At 40.8% G+C, this 22,462-nt stretch overlaps 1 protein-coding gene across 5 annotated transcripts in view; it reads right to left on the bottom strand.

Annotated features, from left to right (window-relative positions):
- The window catches only part of PLCE1 (phospholipase C epsilon 1), a 218,087-nt gene that overhangs the window by 164,567 nt on the left and 31,058 nt on the right, over positions 1-22,462 (bottom strand). For all 5 annotated transcript variants that reach the window (XM_075841415.1, XM_075841418.1, XM_075841419.1 and 2 more), the window contains exon 2: positions 10,726-12,183. In XM_075841415.1, the coding sequence (XP_075697530.1) occupies positions 10,726-11,880 (1,155 nt within the window). In that variant the 5' untranslated portion in view covers positions 11,881-12,183. The remainder of the gene's footprint in view (positions 1-10,725; positions 12,184-22,462) is intronic.

Consider the following 22,462-nt stretch of genomic DNA (forward strand, 5'->3'; position numbering starts at 1 on the left):
TGTATACAGTGGAGGTGCAACAAGGTCACAGTCACTGTTTCTACAAGCCTGCTAGTTTACTAAACACTTCTCCCTCCTGCTGGGTTAACTTTCTTAGGCTATGTTCACATCTGCGTTGTACAGTTCTGTTGTTCTGCTCCGTCAGAGGAGCAGAACAGGGGAACAGCAGACATTGTTGACTTCAATGGGTACCGTCGGCTTTCTGTCGGGGTGTCCGTGATTTTAACGGACAATAGCGCAGCATGCTGAACTATTGTCTCCAGTACACCCTGCTGGATATGTGACAGAAGCCCCTAAGGGCACATTCACACGTGGCAGAATTTTTCTGCTGCAAATGTTGGTGCAGATTTTGGGAATGTACGCAACGAATCTGCACCATTTGCATATTTGACAGGTTTTTCAGACGTTGCAGATATCACAGCGGACTTGCCACAGATTTCAGTTGTTGCATTGCAAAGGCTGAAATATGCAGTGATATTCCGCTTCTTCTCCGCAACGTCATGAGCATGCTGCGGAGGGAAAATTCTGCACCGCAGCCTGATTTCCGCACAGTTATTTTCTGCAACGTCTGAACTAACTTTCCTAAAAATGTATAGAAACAAATGTAAAAAACGGCTGCTGCAGAATTCCACTGCGGACTGTCCGCAGCGGAATTCAACAGCAATTCCGCCACATGTGAATGTGCCCTAACTGAGCCTCCGACGAGGATGCGAACAGAGCCTTAGTAGGCATGTTCTCAAAACACCTTGCAATTAAAATTTGGGTAAGATAATTCAAATTATTACACATAGAGGTGCATATTCTTAGCAGTTTTCAAGTAGATCACTGATACGCTTTAAATGTGAAATGATACTACAAGTTACCTAGAAGCAGCCTGGCCGGAAGTGAATTTGTTTTAGTTTCAGGCTCGGAGGCTTTTTTTTAGTATAGTTACAAAGTACATACAGAAATCACTATTAAAAACTTTGTTGAAAAGCTTTTGGCTGTGAAGGGATTAAGGTCAGGTATAATCCTATTACAGTTTTCATGGTAAATTATTCATGTTCTCTGCTGCTAATCAGGGAGTGAATTGCTTAATACAAAAGGCAGTTTAATAATTTACTATCACTAAACAAACGCCATGTGAAAATATTGACTTGAGACAACTTCGTTTTTCTGTCATCTTTGAAACAACGGTTTACAAAAAGGGAAAGATTGAAAATCATAATTTTATAGGGGATAAATTCAGGCAAGAAATTTCAGGCACTATAACTTATGTATTTATAATGCTGCATTCACATCTGAGCTATGGCTTTCCATTGTTCTGCTCTGTCATAGGAGAACAACAAAGAAAACAACTGGAGCTGCCACACATTGCATGACGGACACAAACGTTTGTTGACTTTAAAGAGCTTCTCCCAGTTTCAGTCATTTTGTCTGGCAAAATCGACGGAATCTGCTAGCGGAGACACCAACGCAGATGTGAACATGCCCTTGGTGACATAGGAGATCCTATATATACAAAATGTTATCTATATATTTGTTTTTGTCCGAGTAATTGGTGCAAATGTATCTCAGCTGTGCAATATATGCATAACAATGTCTTATGATATATAAGGAACATGAAACCTCTAATGACAGTCATTTACTTGAATTCCACGAACATCGTTATTGCCCTAAAAACTGCACATTCATGGATGTTATATAAATTAATGTGTTTCTCAGCTGCTGTTTTTTTCTGTTGTACAAAGAGGGGGAACAATTCCAGTAAATACATCATTAAAAGGAGTAGGGTTTTTTTAGTGTAACACTCTCTAAGGCTATGTTCACATTTGCGTCGGAGGCTCAGTTGGGGACCTCTGTTACAGATCCGGTAGGGTTTACCGGCGACCATAGCGCAGCATGCTGCGCTATTGTGTCCAGTAAAATCACGAACACCCCGACGGAACCTATTAAAGTCAATAGGTTCCGTCGGCAAACAACGGTTCCGTTGTTCTGACGGAGCAGCTTATCTATAGTCAGCAGCATATCTGCCCGTGTAAGCAGGGGATGTACTGCTGACAATTATCCAAACTGATGGGGGCTGAACAAACTTATTAACGATCCTTCGTCCCCATACAGCATAGCATCGGCCCATTGTTATATCGTCGATAGGCGCTTGCGATTGGCAGAAATTTGCTCATGTAAACCTACCTTTAGATGCTTTGCTCCCACTTCACACTCTAATCTGTTGTGTACAACCTTCTCCTCCTCTCTGCTTAAATCTTTTTTAAAAAGCCTTATTTATTTAAGTTTATTAAACACAATAAGATAACCAGTTTACAACTCTGGAACTAGATACGTGTCCCCAACTGATTGCATTAATACAGTTGCTTCAACATGTCTGGTCAGATTGGCAAAGTCCTGTTTTAGGGGAAGGAGAAGGGTGGGGGGGTGGGTTGAGAAGACATGTGGGGTATTTTTTCTTTTTCTGCATCCACCTCTCTTCCCCTTCATTCCCTTTTTCTGTCCTTGTTTTCTTTTTTCCTCCGTCAACTCTAAGGGCCTGTTCACATCAGCGTTAGGTTCCGTTGATGGGTTCCATCAGACCTTTCCGTCAGGGGAACCCATCAACGGAAAGACAAATGGAAACCATAGCTTTCTGTTAGCATTATTATTGATTTCAATGGTAATGCTTCTGTTGCTAATGGTTTACGCTCTATAAGGTTTCCGTTGTTTTGGTGGAATATTGCAGTCGACTGCACTAAGGTTTCCGCCCAAAAAAAAACAAAAAAACACAACTAACAAGGGAGGGAGGAAGAGAGTAAACAAAATGTAATCTGTAGGTGTGTTAATTTGTGTAATTGTGATGTTTTTTCTTTTATATGCAATTTCAAAGAAAAAAAATGTTAATAAAAAAAATACAGTTCCAAATAGAAATCTTAGTCTTAACCCCCCCCCCCCCCCCCAAACAAGAGACTTGTAGAAAGGCTCATATTTATTCACCCGATCAGATATGGATGGTGCGTTTTTTTATTTCTATACCATTATTTCTACCTTCCTGGCACAAAAAAATGCAAGATACAAAAATTACGTATTTTAGAAGGTCCTCGAACCACCTAAAAAAGGAACATTTGAGGGGATAGGATCCTAGGAAACAAAGTGGGAGTATAGAAAGAGTAGAATATTGGACCAGTACAAAGTTAACCTGGAGCAGGACCAGAGAGCATAAAAAAAAGGTCCCAGTATAGACACCAAATCGAAAACAGGCCGATGCAAGACTGACATTTTTCACAGTCGGATGTAGTAAATACTGTGGATACATCTGTATTGTATAAGGATGTCCCTAGAGCTCACTATTGTGGGTAGAAAAAAAAAAATCAAATACTTTCTCCCAGTCAGTGGGCAAACAGGAGTAGGGAAAGGGGACACCCCTGTCTTGTGCCCTTTCTCAAGGGAAAGGATCGGGATATAAGTTAGTGCAAACTTTAGCAACAGAGGCATCATAGAGTCATTTCACCCAAGAAAAGAATATGGGACCAACATTGGCCTTTGACAACACTTCCCAAAGACAGGGTCATTCAATAGAATCGAAAGCCTTGCAGGTGTCTAGGGACATCACAAAGCTGGATGCTCCATCAAATTGGGCTGCATTTCTGTTAAGACCGAGGTGTTTTATACAGTATTTATGTATGTTGCTTTACCAGACAGAAACCCAGTTTGGACCGTATGGATTAATCACAGTAATTACAGAGTTTTTTGACGAGTTTTTAGACGCGGAAACCGCACCGCAAAACTCGTCAAAAACGGTCCGAAAATGCCTCCCATTGATTTCAATGGGAGGCGGAGGCGTCTTTTTCCCGCGAGACGGTTCATGACGTATCTTCGGGCGTTTACGCGTATTTCGCTGCGTTTTATGCCCACGGCGCTCAATGGCCGCAGGCGAAAAACGCCTCAATAATCGGCGTGCAGGGAGAGGAAAATCTGCTTCAAACTTCCAAACAGAATTTTGAGGCAGAAATTCCGCCTGCAAAAAAACTCTGTGTGAACATAGCTTTATGAGGCTTTCATTCTCTAGATTAGTTTAATTCCATGTTTTTAATTTCTATTATGAGCAGAAAAATTACTAAAAATGTGAAAAAAAAACACTTTTGTAATTTTTTACATATATTTATCTATATTATATGTACATATATACACGATTCACAGCTCCGTAACAATTAGGGTATGTTCACACGCTTAACAAAAAACTTCTGAAAATACTGAGCTGTTTTTGGAGAAAACAGCCTCTGATTTTCAGGCGTTTTTGAAGCTGAAAATGAAGCTTCTTTTAATTTGGAGCTTCTTTTGAGGCGTTTTTTTATAGTGTTCAATGGAAAATCAGCTCCAAAAAACGCCTCAAGAAGTGACATGCACTTCTTTCTACGGAGCATCTTTTTAAGCTCCGTTTTTTAAAACAGCGCAGTAAAAAGACGCCCTGTATGGACTAAATGCTGTTTTTCCCATTAATTTCAATGGGCAGATGTTTGCATAAACTCCCTGAAATACGCCTGAAAACACTGCGTGTGAACATACCCTTAGCCTTCTTCTCTCTCCGTCACCCTGGATTGCTGTGAGGGGAGAGTGTAGAGGGCTATAAGGCTATGTTCACAAGACGTGATAAAAAGGGCAGTCAATGGATCAGCTGTCAGTTTTTCATGGCTGTTTTGCATCAATGTGTCTCAAAATTTGAATCCATTTCCTGCCCGTCTGTCCGTTTTTAACCGCCATTTGACATCTGTTTTTCATGGACATAAAAAAACAAAATGGCTGAATTTTATTGTGTAAAAACCAGTGCCCGTGTAGATAGTGCCCAAATACCCCTGTAGATAGTGCCACATTGCCCACATAGTGCCACAGTTCCCACTGTAGATAGTGGCCATAGTGCCACAGTTCCCACTGTAGATAGTGCCCACATAGTGCCACACACAGTGCCCATGTAGATAGCACCAGTGTCCCCTGTAGGTAGTGCCCATATAATGCCAGTGCCCATGTAGATAGCACCACACCCCCTGTATATAGCACTACCCTGCAGATAGCACCACACCCTTTGTAGATAGCACCATCCCCCCTGTAGATAGCACAATCCCCCGTGTAGATAGCACCATACCCCCTGTAGATAGCACCATACCCCCTGTAGATAGCACCATACCCCCTGTAGATAGCACCATACCCCCTGTAGATAGCACCATACCCCCTGTAGATAGCGCCATTTAAGGGGGATGGTGCTAACTACGGGGGGTTGTGTGTAGTGCCATCTACAGGGGGGCTGTATTCCTGGGCTCTCAAAGCCCCAGCAGACATGAGAGTGCAGCGCTGCTTACACTGAAGCAGCATTGCACTTATTAAACCCTGTTCCAGGCTGCCATTTATATACGTGACAACTGAATGGGGCATCGGCAGTTAGAACGTATATACGGTAGCCGTATGGCAGTCATGAAAGGGTTAATCTAGAAGCTAGCATTTTGGCGAAAATTTTAAAGTCAGAGTTAAAGAGGCTCTGTCACCCCATTATAAGTGCCCTATCTTCTATATAATGTGATCTGCGCTGTAATATAGATTACAGCAGTGTTTTTTATTTAGAAAAACTATCAATTTTGATGGAGTTATGACCTATTTTAGATTTATGCGAATGACTTTCTTAATGCCCAACTGGGCGTTTTTTCGCTTTTGACCAAGTGGGCGTTGTAAGGAGAAGTGTATGACTAGACCAATCAGCGTAATACACTTCTCTCCATTCGTGTATTCAGCACATAGATCATGATGTGCAGTCACTTACACATTAACGTTACAGAAGTGTCAGGATTGTGAATAGACATCGCGTCCTGGCAGGAGGTGATGTCTATCCACTCTCAAGACACTTCAGGAACAGTAATATGTGAGTAAGTGACAGCACATCATGATCTAGCAAGATCACTATGTGCTGAATACATGAATGGAGAGAAGTGTATGACGCGGATTGATCAGCGCCATACACTTTTCCTTACAACACCCACTTGGTCAAAAGCTAACAAACGCCCAGTTTTTCTAAATAAGAAAAACTGCTCCTCATTACAGCGCTGATCACATTATGTAGAAGATAGGCCACATATAATGTGGTGACAGAGCCTCTTTAAAGCGTGAAATGGGCCTGTAGTAGAATGATGTGCGAGGGTCCATTTTCGATTTCAACAAAATCACAAGTCGTGCCTCACACATCGAAAGGGGGTGGGGACACCCTTCTTCTGTGCTGTCGTAAAAGTCTTAAGTAACAAAACCACAGTTCTTCGGCGTATAGTTTATACCAGTCGTTGGGTAAGCGGTCTGTGCCTGTAGTCTTACCCAAGGAAATAGAACCAATGGCCTCTGCGAATTCATTTTCTGAATACACTGGCCCGCTCCATACTTCCCCTACCCGACTTTCGCGTATGGATACGTCAAATGTCGGGAAGGGGTTAACAATATTTATTATAAATATTCCTCTGACTTGTATACCACTAAATGTAACCCTGATACCTGTGAGGCATCTGCCTTTTTAGACAGTTTGCCCCTATGGAAACTGATGGATGACCAAGCTGTTCGGACTCCCTGCATACACTTCTCTCAACACCCACTTGGTCAAAAAGTAAAACACGCCCAGTTGTCCATTGAGAAAGTCATTAGCATAAAGCTAATATAGGTCATAACTCCGTCAAAAATGATCGTTTTTCTAAATAAAAAACACAGCTGTAATCTACATTACAGCGCAGATCAGATTATGTATAATATAGGGCACTTATAATGTGGTGACAGAGCCTCTTTAATGCTTAGTTGGTCACAGAGTAGCGATCCTGCGGCATCAATTACATAGGGAATTTAGGCAGTGTCACTTTGAGTGAGCCAAATATGCTAATAAGGTCCCATTTTTAACTCCCATTTCAAAGATAGTGGCATCCCTGCGTAAAAACTACTTTTCAGTTATATTTTCTTTCAGGAGCAAGTGGTCTCTTTACACATAGGCCCAAAAACAGCAATAAATGATTGTTCAGTAGACTCAACTCTCCGAGTCATGTCAGCTTCCATTCCGAGCAAGGACCCCCGTGTGTACTGCAGCCTTGTGGACGCAGCAGAGTTTCGTTTTCTCGTGACATATACTTTATGTTAGTGGAAAAATTTGATCAATAAATTCAGTGTTTGTTTGTGAAAAACACCACATTTTAGAGAAAATTTGCAAAAATTAGCATTTTTCTAAATTTAAATGTCGCAATACCACATAAAATAGTTACTAATTAACATGTCCCATATGTCTACTTTATGTTGGCATCGTTTTTTGAACATCCTTTTTTTTTGGTAGGACGTTGCAAGGCTTAGAACTTTAGCAGCAATTTCTCACATTTTCAGGAAACTTTCCAAAACCTCTTTTTATAGGTACCAGTTCAGTTCTGAAGTGGCTTTGAGGGCCTTATATATTAGAAACCCCCATAACTCACACAATTTTAAAAACTGCACCCCTCAAAGTATTCAAAACAGCATTTAGAAAGTTTATTAACCCTTTAGGCGTTTCACAGGAATTAAAGCAAAATAGAGGCGAAATTTACAAATTTCCTTTTTTTTGTCAGAAAATCAATTTTAATCCATTTTTTTCTGTAACACAAAAGGTTTTACCAGAGAAATACAACTCAATATTTATTACCCAGATTCTGCAGTTTTTAGAAATATCCCACATGTGGACCTAGTGCGCTAATGAACTGAAGCACCGGCCTCAGAAGCAAAGGAGCACCTAGAGGCCTCCTTTTTTTTTTCAGAATATATTTTAGACACCATGTCAGGTTTGAAGACGTCTTGTGGGGCCAAAACAGTAGGAACACCAGAAAAAAAAAACACCATTTGGCAAACTACACCCCTCAAGGAATTTATCAAGGGGTATAGTGAGCATTTTAACACTACAGGTTTTTTGCTGAATTTAGTGGAATTAGTCCATACACTTTTTTTTGCCACAGATGTGTCCCCATTAAGGAAACTACAGCCCTAAAAAATAATTTATGTAGGGCTATAGTGAGCATTTTGATGATGTAGGTTTTTTGCTGAATTTCATGTAACTAGACCGTGAAAACTTCTATGGTTTTTTATTCTTTTTTTTTACGGTGTTCATCGTGCACTATAAATGACATATTTAATTCATTCTGCGGGTGGATAAGATTACGGCGATACCATACGTATATAGGTATTTTATGTTTTACGGTGTTTGCACGATTAAATCACGGTTTTAAAAAAAGATTTTGTTTTTGTGTCACCATATTCTAAGAGTCACAACTTTTTCCATTAAGAAAGTTGTGTGAGGGCTTGTTTTATGTGGAACAAACTGTAGTTTTTAAAATCGGTACCATTTTTGAGTACATGTGACTTTTTGATCCCTATTTATTCCATTTTTTGGGAGCTGAAGTGACTACAAATAACGATTCTGGTATCGTTTTTTTATTATTTTTTTTTATGGCTGTCACCGTGCGGGGAAAATTACATTATATTTTTATTCAGGCCATTACGGATACGGTGATACCAATTATGCATAGTTTTTTTTTTCTAATAAAAGGACTTTATAAGGGAAAAAGGGCGATTTTTAAATTTTATTATTTTGAAATTTAACTTTTTTACTTTTGTAACTTTTTTCTTTTTAGTCCCACTGGGGACTTGAAGATTCAATTGTTGGATCGTTGTTATAATACCCTGCAATACTTATGTTTGCAGGGTATTATACCTGTCAGTTTCACACTGACAGGGGCATATTAGGTGCTGCCACTGGCCAGTGCTCCCTATAAGGTGCGGGCTGCACACCTTCCACGATCCGCCCACTGAATAAACTTCAAAGCCCACGCACTGTGACGGGCGGATGCAGTGACGTCGCTAGCACCATACACACCACATCAGTAGGAGAGTTCAATAAACGTTATGAAACCGGATAAACCCCTTCATTATTACATAATTTAGTGCCCATAAAAGGGGTCTATAGCCTTTAAAGGGTTGTTCCAGTGTCTCAAAATTGTGTGCAAATAGTTTAACAGAAGACGGACTAGTCACTTATTAATATACCTTCCGTAGCTGAAATGCCTCTGTAAGCCAATGTCAAGTGCAGTTACATGACCATGTTTCTGGTGTTTATCTCCTGCTTATGTGATGACCCATACACATGGTTATTTCCCTTAAAGAGGCTCTGTCACCAGATTTTGCAACCCCTATCTGCTATTGCAGCAGATCGGCGCTGCAATGTAGATTACAGTAACGTTTTTATTTTTTAAAAACGAGCATTTTTGGCCAAGTTATGACCATTTTTGTATTTATGCAAATGAGGCTTGCAAAAGTACAACTGGGCGTGTTGAAAAGTATAAGTACAACTGGGCGTGTATTATGTGCGTACATCGGGGCGTTTTTACTACTTTTACTAGCTGGGCGTTCTGACGAGAAGTATCATCCACTTCTCTTCAGAACGCCCAGCTTCTGGCAGTGCAGACACAGCCGTGTTCTCGAGAGATCACGCTGTGACGTCACTCACAGGTCCTGCATCGTGTCAGACGAGCGAGGGCACATCGGCACCAGAGGCTACAGTTGATTCTGCAGCAGCATCAGCGTTTGCAGGTAAGTAGCTACATCGCTGATGCTGCTGCAGGATCAACTGTAGCCTCTGGTGCCGATGTGTCCTCGCTCGTCTGACACGATGCAGGACCTGTGAGTGACGTCACAGCGTGATCTCTCGAGAACACGGCTGTGTCTGCACTGCCAGAAGCTGGGCGTTCTGAAGAGAAGTGGATGATACTTCTCGTCAGAACGCCCAGCTAGTAAAAGTAGTAAAAACGCCCCGATGTACGCACATAATACACGCCCACTTGTACTTTTACTTTTCAACACGCCCAGTTGTACTTTTACAAGCCTCATTTGCATAAATACAAAAATGGTCATAACTTGGCCAAAAATGCTCGTTTTTTAAAAATAAAAACGTTACTGTAATCTACATTGCAGCGCCGATCTGCTGCAATAGCAGATAGGGGTTGCAAAATCTGGTGACAGAGCCTCTTTAACCCCCTCCCTATAGTACAGGACATCACACATGACATGGTTCTTATCTCTACTGCTCCCTGCCCTCCATCTTCCTGTCTCTGGAGGGATCATGTTTCACATGCTGGACAGTGGGTAATTACTGCAGTACCTTACACCTTGTAATAGAGGGGAATGCAGGCAGCTGTAAATATAGGCAATGTCTGGGTCTGTGAGAGGGGAGTGAAAAAATGGAACTGTAGTCCCTCACATGGTAATCCCACCCACAGCAAGCCTTAGCAAAAAAAAACAAAAAAACAATATATATATCCACAGGATAGGTGATAAATGTCTGACCGCCAAGGTTCTGACTGCTGGGACCCCCAAAAATTAAGAGAAAGCGGGTTCCCGAGTCCCCTGTGTGAACGGAGCAGTAGTGCGCTCTATTACGTCTATGAGACAGAGAGATCTCTGCTATCTCCATCAGTATCAGGTAGAGAATGGAGTGGTGGCCACGCATGTGCACTACCGCTCTATTCACACAGGGGATTCGGGATTAGCAGCCGGACCCCAGCGATCAGAAATCTATTCCCTATCCTGTGGATAGGTGAAAAATGTTGGTTATGGGAAAACCCTTTTAATTATTCATTAAAAAAAATATAACGTAACAATATATTCAAAAATCATCAAGAAAACTGCACTAAAAATAATATGTAAATAAAAATACATATTAGACGATCTTACCTCACATACGGTCATTCTCACCATGTAGCATAGCAAATCTCTTCTCATTGAACTTTGCACAGATGTCAGGTATTGAGCAGTTTTCCAGTGGCACTTGAGTTCATTTGCCCTTTCTTGTTTTCGCTCAACAAAACAGCAAGCTCTAGTCCCAATGTGACCAGATGGCAAAGATTTAACAATTGCACTTGTTCCTGTATAAATAGACTTTTTCACCTCTTTATAATTTTTACAAAATCTCCTGACCAGCAGAGTTGAGCGGTCTTTTCTATTTCTCGACAAATCATTATCGGTTTCATCCATGAAGCTTTCACAGGTCTCTTGACTTTGTAATGGATTTGAGGATATAACAAAGAGTAAATCCTGTCCATGAGCACTTTCTCCAAGAAATACTGGCGCTTTTTCAGAGCACAACCTTGATTGATTATTCACATGATGACCTCCTTCACTACAGAAACCTACGTGTCCCTCGTTACTGTCACAGCTTTCAGAATGGCCGTTTAAATGACGGGAGCCGGAGACAAAACTGCCGGAGCCATTTCTTTTCATTGTCTCTAAATGGCTGCCCAAAATACACTGGTTATTTGTGGAACATAGAGAGCTCTTCTGAATGGAAGAAGTTATATGTAATGTAGGAATGCAGCTATCTCCATCTGTGCAGTGATCATTTACTACTAACTGACCTTCTAATGTCCTCACGTCTACCGGCGATCTATCCACTTTCAAATTAATTTCTGTCAGCATAGCAGGAATCTGAGGATCTACATTTTTACCTTTTAGAGGGTTGTAAGATTTGCAAAACTGATTAAAACCAAGGTTGGCTTTGCATGCCTTCTCAAACGCTTTACTGTTCACGCTGAAGTAGTCAACAACATTTGATATGAAAGGTTTCCCTTCTTCGTCAACGTTTTCTCCAGCTTCTTCTTTGCGTGCTATTACACAAGACTTGGCTGCAGAATTCTCAGCATGGTGCCCTTTTAACCGAGTTATGGATGCCATAGTCTCTGCATTCTCTTGGTCTTTGACTCTTCTGGATCTTTTTATAACACTACTATCCAAAGTATTCTTAGAATTTTCATCTCCAGTTGACGGAGAAGATATCACTTTTCCATCCACTGATGGTAAAATAACAGAAGCAGCCACATCCTCCGAGGTCATCTTGACACGCTCTCTTTCTACTCTTTTTTTTTTTCCCCAAAAGACCAAATATGAAATGTACTATACCTTATAACAAGTTTGCATTATTGGTAGAAATATATACTCGTATTATGGAAAATATTTACTACTGTAGCAGATGTTGAGTGTTTGTTATGTTTTTTTCGTATCCCCCAAATCTTGAATGGAATATGGTTTCATCCAGCTGTTTACTCCAGAGAAAGAAAAGTTTATTGATAACAGTTGGGTGGATTCCTGTTTCATTCCAGGAGACTCTAGTTGAGCAAAGTGGTCCATAAAATATTTCTGTAAAACAGGGAGAGAAAAACAAGCAAAATAAGCACCACCAATCTGACTTCATAAACCTTCATTAAACCTATAGGCACAAATGAAATCGTAATTTAAAAAAAAAAGTTTGTTAACTTTAATAGGTGTTTAGTTTCAGAAATTAAATGTTTTCCTTTGTATAAATGAAAAGTTATATAACTTTATAATAAACTTTCTGTATGAATTCCCTTTACGGTTTTCAAGATCATTGCTTGCTGTCATTCAATGGGAACCTACATTGTTTACTAATAAGGGATAAAAATCTTTCCTGTGCATCAGTCCCCAACCTGCGTATCCATCACATGAACAGGACAGGAATTTATCCACTAGAAGTAAACAAAGTTGAATAGCAGCAAGCAGGGAACTTAATAGCCATTCGGTATTCATACAGAAAATATATTCCAAAATTTTACAACTTTTCATTATACAAAAGGATAACATTTGTTTGCGGAAACCAGAATACCTCTTTAATGGGGTTATTTGGTTTCAATATCTCTGTTTCAACTGAAAATATAACATATGCTAATAGGGAAATATACACCTACTCATTGTTTCTAATCCCACTTTAACGCACTTGAAAGAGTTAATTATTAGCTAATAAAACAAACTGATCTTTTTGAAGTAAGTCCACCTGAATCCATAAATACGGTGAATGACATTGTACGGTCATAAATATGGAATCTTTTTATTCTGTTTGCTGCTATTATTAAAGGATTAACTAATCTAAACTTTCAACCCTCAGGCTTTAAAGGGTAGCCGGCTCAGGGGCTCTGCTTCATTTTTGGAATGCCATCAAACATCTCTGGTGGACTTCTGCAATTTCAAGCTCCTCTACTCCTACTAACAATGACACTTTTTTTTGCAAATTGATTGCAGGGAATTAAATATATATTTTTTAAACTAAGGCGCATTTAGCAGAGTAGTATAAAGCATGTGTGTTATTTCAAAAGTAATTCAATTAAATTGTTTTCATAGAAAATACATTTCTGATTAGTCTATTCTCAACTCACATTGGAAATTTCCAAATAAGCAATATCTCTTTAGAATTCTATATTGGACTGCAAAAAAGGTCAGTAGAATAATAATAAAAAATACAAACATTGAATGTAGAATCAAATTATCTTACCAAGCACCCCTTACATTTTAATATTAATACATCAAAGAAAAATATCTCCTATAAATGGCTGCTACAAATGCAATTATTATTTTTTTTTTACTTTTTACTAAACCCTAAATACTGTAAATACTCCCACATTAATGACTCCTAATTATATTTTCTTCGGCTTCGTTCACACCTGCGCTAAAACATTGCGTGACTGACACGAACAGCGCCAAAATAATTGATTGACTTTAATGAGTTCCGTCGGGTTCCCGTCAGGGTGTCTGTCATTTTCCCGGAAGAAATAACACAGTACGCTGAGCAATTTCTTTCAGCATTCTTCACTTGATCTGCGACAGAGGCTCCTGACGGCGCCTCCAATGCAAGTGTGAACCTAGCCTTATAGAGTTCAGTGGGATGTCTTCTACAACATAATTAAATAAGGCAATATTAGGGGGGGGGGGCAACAAATATACCAACTGCTAAAATAAAGGAGTCATTTATACATCAGCTTGTTATTAACCACCAGTAAACTCCGCATATCTACTGTACATACCAACTTATGTGAAAATAAAATTCAGAGCTCCACATCAGATATCTCACTGCATGTCTATACAAAAACTCACAGTATCCATCAATATTAACCGGTTAAGGACTAGGCTGTTTTACAGCTAAATGACCAGAGCAAATTTCACAATTTTGCTATGCGCTTCTTTAGATGACTATAACTCAGCAGGTGAATAAAGTTCATCTTTGAATTTTACACTCTTTTTAAAGGACAGATAGGGCTTTGTTTTAGTGCCATTTGTCAGTATATATCATTTTTATTTTTTTCTCTAAAGTGGGCAAAATTGGAAAAAAATGCAAGAATTTAGCAAATGCGTCAGTTTAGGCTAGTATTTTTCACACACGGTATAGTCCACGGACAAAATTCATCTCCTTTCACATTCTTCCACTTCTCCCGTGCATGGGGATACCAAATATGTGTGCCTTATTCGCTGTGCGGGCATGTGCCAGGGCTTGGCATAAAAGGAGGCTTTTTGGCCTTTTCGGTCCAGGAATTTTGCATTTGATTTTAGAGCCGCATACTGTTTTCTGGGGGGCCTAATGCTGCTGAAACATTAGAATCACCCCATAAATGACTTCATTCACACAAGTAGACCCCACAAGGTTTTCGTCAAGGGGTTTATCATATTTTTAGACAGTCCAGTTTTCTTCTGAAAGTTTCTTGAATAAGATGGAACAAAATAAAATCAGCACTTTTTTAGCAAATGCGTCAGTTTAGGCTAGTATTTTTCACACGGTATAGACCACGGCCAAAATTCATCTCCTTTCACGTTCTTCCACTTCTCCCGTGCATGGGAATACCAAATATGTGTGCCTTATTCACTGTGCGGGCATGTGCCAGGGCTTGGCATAAAAGGAGGCTTTTTGGCCTTTTCGGTCCAGGAATTTTGCATTTGATTTTATAGCCGCATACTGTTTTCTGGGGGGCCTAATGCTGCTGAAACATTAGAAACACCCCATAAATGACTTCATTCACACAAGTAGACCCCACAAGGTTTTCTTCAAGGGGTTTATCATATTTTTAGACAGTCCAGTTTTCTTCTGAAAGTTTCTTGAATAAGATGGAACAAAATAAAATCAGCACTTTTTTAGCAAATGCGTCAGTTTATACCAGCATTTTTCACACACGGCATAGACCACGGTCAAAATTAATCTCCGTTCACATTCTGCCACTTCTCCCGTGCATGGGAATACCAAATATGTGGCCTTATTTATCACATAGAGATGTAGGAGGGCGGACGATACAAGAAGATTATTTCACATATCGCTTTTTTTCAAAGCTGGTTTTACAAAACTCAACAGAGTTTCTATAACACTTCCAAAATATCTGCTCTTGAAGCAGAAATCCCAAAATATTCATCTAGGGGTATAATGGGAATTTATTTTTTGGGGTTTTCTAAAATAAGAAATTGCAGGTTAATGCAAATGGAGCTCTCCAGCAGATGAACTTTAGAGAATATGCAAACATGACATCCACCCCCCACCCACCCATTCCCTCCCTCACCCTTGGAGTAAAATCATGGGAAAAATAAAAACGTAATGTAGGGCAAATATATTTTCAACAAATTAACTAAAATCTAATAATTCAGAACAGTGTGGTATTTTTTAAAACATGGCTCAATGCACAGGCCTGGTTGCGAGGGACATGAGGGACAGAAATATCGGGAATCTTTGCGGTGCCCGTCTTTTCTGCAGACGCGGCACTTTTTCTGGGGGTTGCTTCTGGTTGCTGTTGGGGGAATCCGACTGATGAAGTGTCTTTCAGTCAGTCGCGTGACATCCTCAGACTGGGGGCATTCTCGGGTGTCCTGAACATCAAAAATGAGGCCTTCAATAATTTTTTCCTGGAAATCCAGGTATGTGTCTCTGCCTCTGTTTTTTTTGTAGAGCACAAATGAGTTGTGGATGGCCACCTGTAACAAATAAATGGCCACCTTTTTGTACCAGGTTTTAGTTTTGCGTTTTACTAAATAGGGCTGTAAAACCTGGTCGCTTAAATCCACCCCCCCATGTACTTGTTATATTCGGACACGCTCACTGGTTTGTGCTTGTCCGATGTTGCCCCTCTTTCCCTCACTGCCACTGTTCCTGCGGTATGAATCGTGCTTAGCACATACACGTCTTTGCGATCCCTGAACTTGACCGCCAGCAATTCTTCAGATGCATAAGCACAGGAGTCCCCCTTTACCATGCGCTTCCCCACTAAATGCTGTGGAAAACCAATTCTGTTTTTGCGCATGGTACCACATGCCCCAGTCCTTGCAGCATGCAAATGCCTAAACAGGGGCACACTGGAATAAAAATTATCACAGTACAGGTGGTACCCCTTGTGAAGCAGAGGCTGCATGATCTCCCACACGATCTTACTGCTGGTGGAAAGATCAGGGGGGCATCCAGGAACATTTATTGTGCGGTCCCGCCCTTCATAAATTCTGAAGGCGGTGGTATATCCTGACCCGCTTTCACACAATTTGTAGAGCTTAACGCCATATCTTGCCCTTTTGGAAGGTAGATATTGGCGAAAGCTAAGTCTGCCATGAAAGTTGAGGAGGGATTCGTCCACACTTACATTCTGCTCAGGGGTGTAGAGTTGCAGAAATAAATTATTCAGGGAATTTATTAGCGGTCTTATTTTGAACAACCGATCCCGGTTTGCATCGGTACTTGGGGGGGCCTGTGCGTTGTCATTGAAGTGGAGGAACCTCATTATTGTCTCATAACGAGACCTGGGCATTACTGCAGAATATACTGGGGTGGCTTGGGCGGGTCTTGTTGACCAGTAAGACCTAATGGAGGGCTTTTTGACAATACCCATATTTAGGGTGAGCCCCAAAAATTTTTTTAATTCCTGCGAATTGGTGGGCGTCCAATCTCTGGCATGGGTGGATGAAGGTTTCTGCCTTATATATTGCGTGGCATATAAATTTGTTTCGTGGACAATCTGATTTAGGATGTCGTCCGTTATAAATAAATGGAAGTAATCCATTTGGACAAAATTTGTATTGTCCACGGTTATGCCAGGAGTGGCCGTAAATCCGTGGATTCTAGGCCCAAAAGATGGGGCAGGTGCCCATACAAGAGCCTGGACTGGAGGGACCAGGCTGTCCCGTGCTACAGCGCTACTTGGCCCTGCGCTTTCATGTTCTGCAGTTTCGACTGCATCAGGGACAACGTCCCCTGAAGATGAACCTGAAGTGACGCTGTCATCGTCACTACCTAAAACAGGTTCCATCTCGGACGCCATCTCTGATGCGGTCTCCGACTCAGACCACAGCATGGCGTATGCCTCCTCGGCGCTAAACAACTTCCTCGCCATAACGTAACTAACACTAACACTAACTAAACAAATTTTTTTTTTTTTATAAAACACACAAACTAACTGCTATATATATCTACACTACCGCTAACAAAAAAATAAACCGCTATTGCTATATATATTATATATATGTGGATATATATATAATTATATACTCCCTACCTGCCTATTCTAATAGAATAAAAGAAAGAAAGGTAGATAGATAGAAAAAAAGATAGATGGATAGATAGATAGAAATCTATCTATACAGAGAATGTTTTAGAGTGTAACTGTATTTTTTTGTAACTGTAACTGTAATCTTCTGGCAGCAATTCTCCCGAGTCTCTTCTTCTCCTCAAACTGAAACAATGTTTGAGGAAAAGAAAAGAGGCAGGAGATTTACTGCCAGAAAAGTCAAAATAAAACAAATGTGGTCGCTGTGATAGGTTTTCACAGCGACCACATGTTCAGGGACCATCAGATTGGTCCCTGATACTCTGCCCAGTGCCCAGAGCTGTTGGTAACAGCGAGGGCACAGGGCTGTGTGCACGCGATCCCGCGTGCACAGTCTCTGAAGTGCGGCCGTGTATATATACTATACGCCGGACTTTAGAGACCCTGACCGCTGGCCGTATAAATACGGCCAGCGGTCGGGAACCTGTTAAAACTTATATCAATATTTCTAATATATACGACTACTGCTTTTACAAAATGAATCCTGTATCGGCCAAATGAATTGCCAACCAGTTAAGACATTGGAGGGGCCAGGTCTGTCACAGCGAGGGACGTTCTTTGTTAGCGATTCTCCTCTATGGCTAATAGCGGGGGTACTGACCCCTCTATGACATACATATGCCCCCTAATAGGGCATATAAAAAGGGTTGTTGTTGTCGTGAGACAACCGCTATTAATATTTAACTCAGTGATTTTCTTCATAAGTAGTCTATTTCTTGCAGGCTCAATGGGGGAATTTATCAAGACTGGTGTTTCATATCCCAGTCTAAGGCTGGATTCACACGAGCACATTATGTCCGTAATGGACGGAACGTATTTCGGCCGCAAGTCCCGGACCGAACACAGTGCAGGGAGCCGGGCTCCTAGCATCATAGTTATGTATGACGCTAGGAGTCCCTGCCTCTCCATGGAACTACTGTCCCGTACTGAAAACATGATTACAGTACGGGACAGTTGTCCCGCAGCGAGGCAGGGACTCCTTGCATCGTACATAACTATGATGCTAGGAGCCCGGCTCCCTGCAGTGTGTTCAGTCCGGGACTTCCGGCCGAAATACGTTCCGTCCATTACGGACGTAACATGCTCGTGTGAATCCAGCCTTAGGCCTCCTGCACACGGCCGTAGCTGTGTGCACGGTCCGTGATTGCGGCACGGCCGGGCAGTGGAGTGACATCCGCAGGCTGTCCGCAATCACGGACCGAGTACACACAAGATGTGCATTAATTTCAATGAGCCCGGACTGAAATTGCAGACCGTATAATGACATGACCTATTTTTTTTTGCGATGGTCGTGTGGATTGGCCCATAGGATAGCATGTGTTCTATACTATCCGCAATTGCAGATAGCATACGGCCGCACAACCACAGGCCGCAATTACGGGCACGGCAGTGTGCATGAGGCCTTAAGGATCACATAAACAGTAGTAATGCTTAAATGACATATGACAGGTACACAATACACACACACATTATATATATCACTCAGAGCGATAGGGAAAGCTCAGTTACAGTGTAGGAGGTGGCAGTAAGCACAGATGTGTAGTTGGGGTGAACGTGCACCGTGTATGCCCGAGCATTCCCCCCTCGGCGCTGTAATGTAGATAACAGTGGTGGTTTTTATTTTGAAAAACGATAATTTTTAATTTAAAATTATGAGCAATTTGAGATTTATGCTAATTAGTTTCTTAAGAGACAACTGGCCGTGTTTTTACTATTTACCAAGTGGGTGTTGTACAGAGAAGTGTATGACGCTGACCAATCCGTGACCAATCAGCATCATACACTTCTCATTGTTCCAGCGCTGCTTCTTTCACTGCACAATCACGCTGTGCAGTGAAAGAAGCTGGGCTGGAACAATGAGAAGTCTATGACGCTGATTGGTCACGGATTGGTCAGCGTCATACACTTCTCTGTACAACACCCAGTTGGTAAAAAGTAAAAACATGCCCAGTTGTCTATTAGGAAACTAATTAGGTGACAGAGCGTCTTTAACCCCTTAACGCCGAAGGACGGATATATCCGTCCTCAGCAGCTGCTAGTTCGCGCAGGAGGACGGATATATCAGTTCGTGTGATCGCGCGGGTACTGACAGTTTACCCACGCGATCAGCGGCAGGAGCACGGCTGTTATACACAGCCTGGCTCCTGCTGCAACTGCCGGAATCGAAGCACGCGCCGATTCCGGCAGTTTAACCCATTAAATGCCGCTGTCAACAGTGACAGCGGCATTTAATGTGTTTGACAGAGGGGGGAGCTCCCTCTGTCACCCGATCGGCGCCCCCGCAAACAAATCGCGGGTCGCCGTCGGGTTTCCATGACAGCCGGGGGTCTAACAAAGACCCCCAGGTCTGTCTTCAGCATCTGCCTGTTAGGCGATGCCGGAGGTATGACCTAATAGGTTGCCTGTCAGTTTTACACTGACAGGCAATAATGCTTTGGTATACTAAGTATACCAAAGCATTATATATGCGATCGGCACATCGCATAGTGAAGTCCCCTGGTGGGACAAAAAAAAAAATGTAAAACAGTTAAATAAAGTTTGTGAAAAAAAAAATAAAAAAAATTACAGTCAAAGTCAAATAAAACTACTGTTTTGCCCCAAAAAGTGGTTTTATTTAATAAAACGGTCAAAACAAATCACACATACACATATATGGTATCCCCGCGATCGTAACAACTTGACCAATAAAATGAACACATTAATTAAACCGCCGGATGAACGGCGTCCAAAGAAAACGCAAAAGACAACGGCAAAATTCTCTCTTTTCTCCCATTCCCCCCATAAAAAATAAAATAAAAGTTCATCTGTAAGTCCTATGTACCCCAAAATAGTACTAATGAAAACTACACATTGTCCCGCAAAAATCAAGCCCACGTACGGCCACATCGACGGAAAAATAAAAAAATGACGGCTCTTAGAACGCAGCGATGCAAAAACAAGTAATTTTTTTCTAAAAGGCTTTTTATTGTGCAAACGTAGAAAAAACATATAAAACCTTTACATATTTGGTATCCCTGTAATCGTGCCGACCCATAGAATAAAGTTAACATGTTATTTACGCTGCATAGTAAACGGCGTAAATTTATAGCGTGAAAATCAATTCTGGAATTTCTGCTTATTTTCAATTCTCTCCTAAAATAAAGTTAATAAAAGTTAATCAATATATTATAAGCATCTAAAAATGGTACAATTACAAAATACAACTCGTCCCGGAAAAAACAAGCCCTTATACGGCTATGTCGACAGAATAAAAAAAGAGTTACGACTCTTGGAATGCGACCGTGGAAAAACAAAAAATAATCCTTGGTCATTAACGTGCAAAATGGCCCGGTCATTAAGGGGTTAAAGAGACTGACTCCACCGAAAACTCCCCTGAACTACAGTAATTTGTAAATAGCGTAAAAGATGCTGATTCTGAATCCGCAGGTAGCGCACAGTCCGTTTGCGGGCTTAAAGAGAGGAAATGTGAGTAGAAAGATTATAATTACAGATTTGGAATCGGCATCTTTTAAGCTATTTACCAATTGCTGTAGTTCATGGGGGGTTCGAAGGGGATAGAACCTTTTAATATCTTTCTAGGAGATTATGGATTGTTCCTTGCCATCTCCCTGTATATACAATTTATCAAATTTGGCATATTTTTTTGCTGCAGAACAGCTGCACTTCAGCAGCAAAAATTGCAACTAGAAAAAAATAAGATACAATACTCACATACCCGTTGCACCCCCCCTCCCCCTGTATTTTATGCAGACTTTTTTGGCATGGGCTTCGAGCATTGGTAAGGCTAAGGTGTCACCATGTTTTGGCAAGTGAGGCCTCAGTAGAAAAAGTTTGAGAAGACATAATTTCGACAAATGGATTCTGCTAAACACAAATTAGAGCATAACTTTCTGTACTTACATAGAGAAAAACTTAATGAAGGTTGCAATTCTGATGTCATCCAGCTAGAAAACATTTGTTTCCTCTACATCCACCATTTTTACACCAGTAAACATTGGCCATAAAAATGAGCGCCGATCAACAAGACAGCTCGTTTGCGTCTTTCACAAGGAGCTATGTATGGCGACGAGGACTCGTTACGACTATCGCTTGTCGCCATGCATTACCTTCATGACGGAAGTACATCTCCTTCTTTACACAGGGAGATGTGCTGCTGACGATGATAATATTTTGTGCAGAATAAACTATATGATCAACCGATGAACAAGCGTTTGCTCGTTCATCGACTGATGATCAGGAACAAACTTTGATATGAATACTCGTTTGCCCGATAATTTGCTCATGTAAAAGGGCCTTCACTCTCGTAGTGTTATATACCATATAATCTTAATATGAGTAGAATTACAAAAGGTATGTTTTAAGAGGAATTGTAAGGATATATTAACGGGTATGCCGCACTATTCTTAAAGTCTATGTAAACCTCAGAAAGTGATTTGATTTTATGTCAGTGTGTTTTGTGCAACTTTCAAATTAGTGTTTATTAAAAATTATTTTTACTTTTTAAGATACAGCTGCTTTATATTCTCTATACAGAGCAGCTGTATCTTTCGCCAAGACCTCAATCTGTCAGTCCCGCGGACCTGACGGGTTCAGTGCCAGCAGGAAGTATCCACCTGTAATCTATCACATCTAAGTTATGAACTTAGATGTGATTGATAACTGCTTGATCTTGCATCAGAGACATGCAGGACCCGCTTACATGGAACCAGTCAGTCCCTGACGGGTACAGGATTCAGCAAACGATACAAATGCTCTGTATACAGGGTACAGAGCAGCTGTATCTAAAAAAAGCAAAAATAGTTTTTAATAAAAACTAATTTGAAAGTGGCACAAAACACAAACTGCCATTTTTATTATTAAAAAAAAAAACCAACAACAACATTTTCAAAGGTTTATATAGCATTTAATGTAAAAACTGCCAGAAACATGACAGAAACCAGTTGGACCCCATTATTAGCCAATAGGGCCCATCAGTGTCAGTTTGGGTCAATTTGAAAAGGGATCTATGATGCTTGTGTGAACAGAGCCTAAGCACATGATGCAATTTGAAAAAAAAGAAAAAA

The sequence above is a fragment of the Rhinoderma darwinii genome, chromosome 11 (assembly GCF_050947455.1).
Source record: "Rhinoderma darwinii isolate aRhiDar2 chromosome 11, aRhiDar2.hap1, whole genome shotgun sequence".
Classification (NCBI taxonomy): domain Eukaryota; kingdom Metazoa; phylum Chordata; class Amphibia; order Anura; family Rhinodermatidae; genus Rhinoderma; species Rhinoderma darwinii.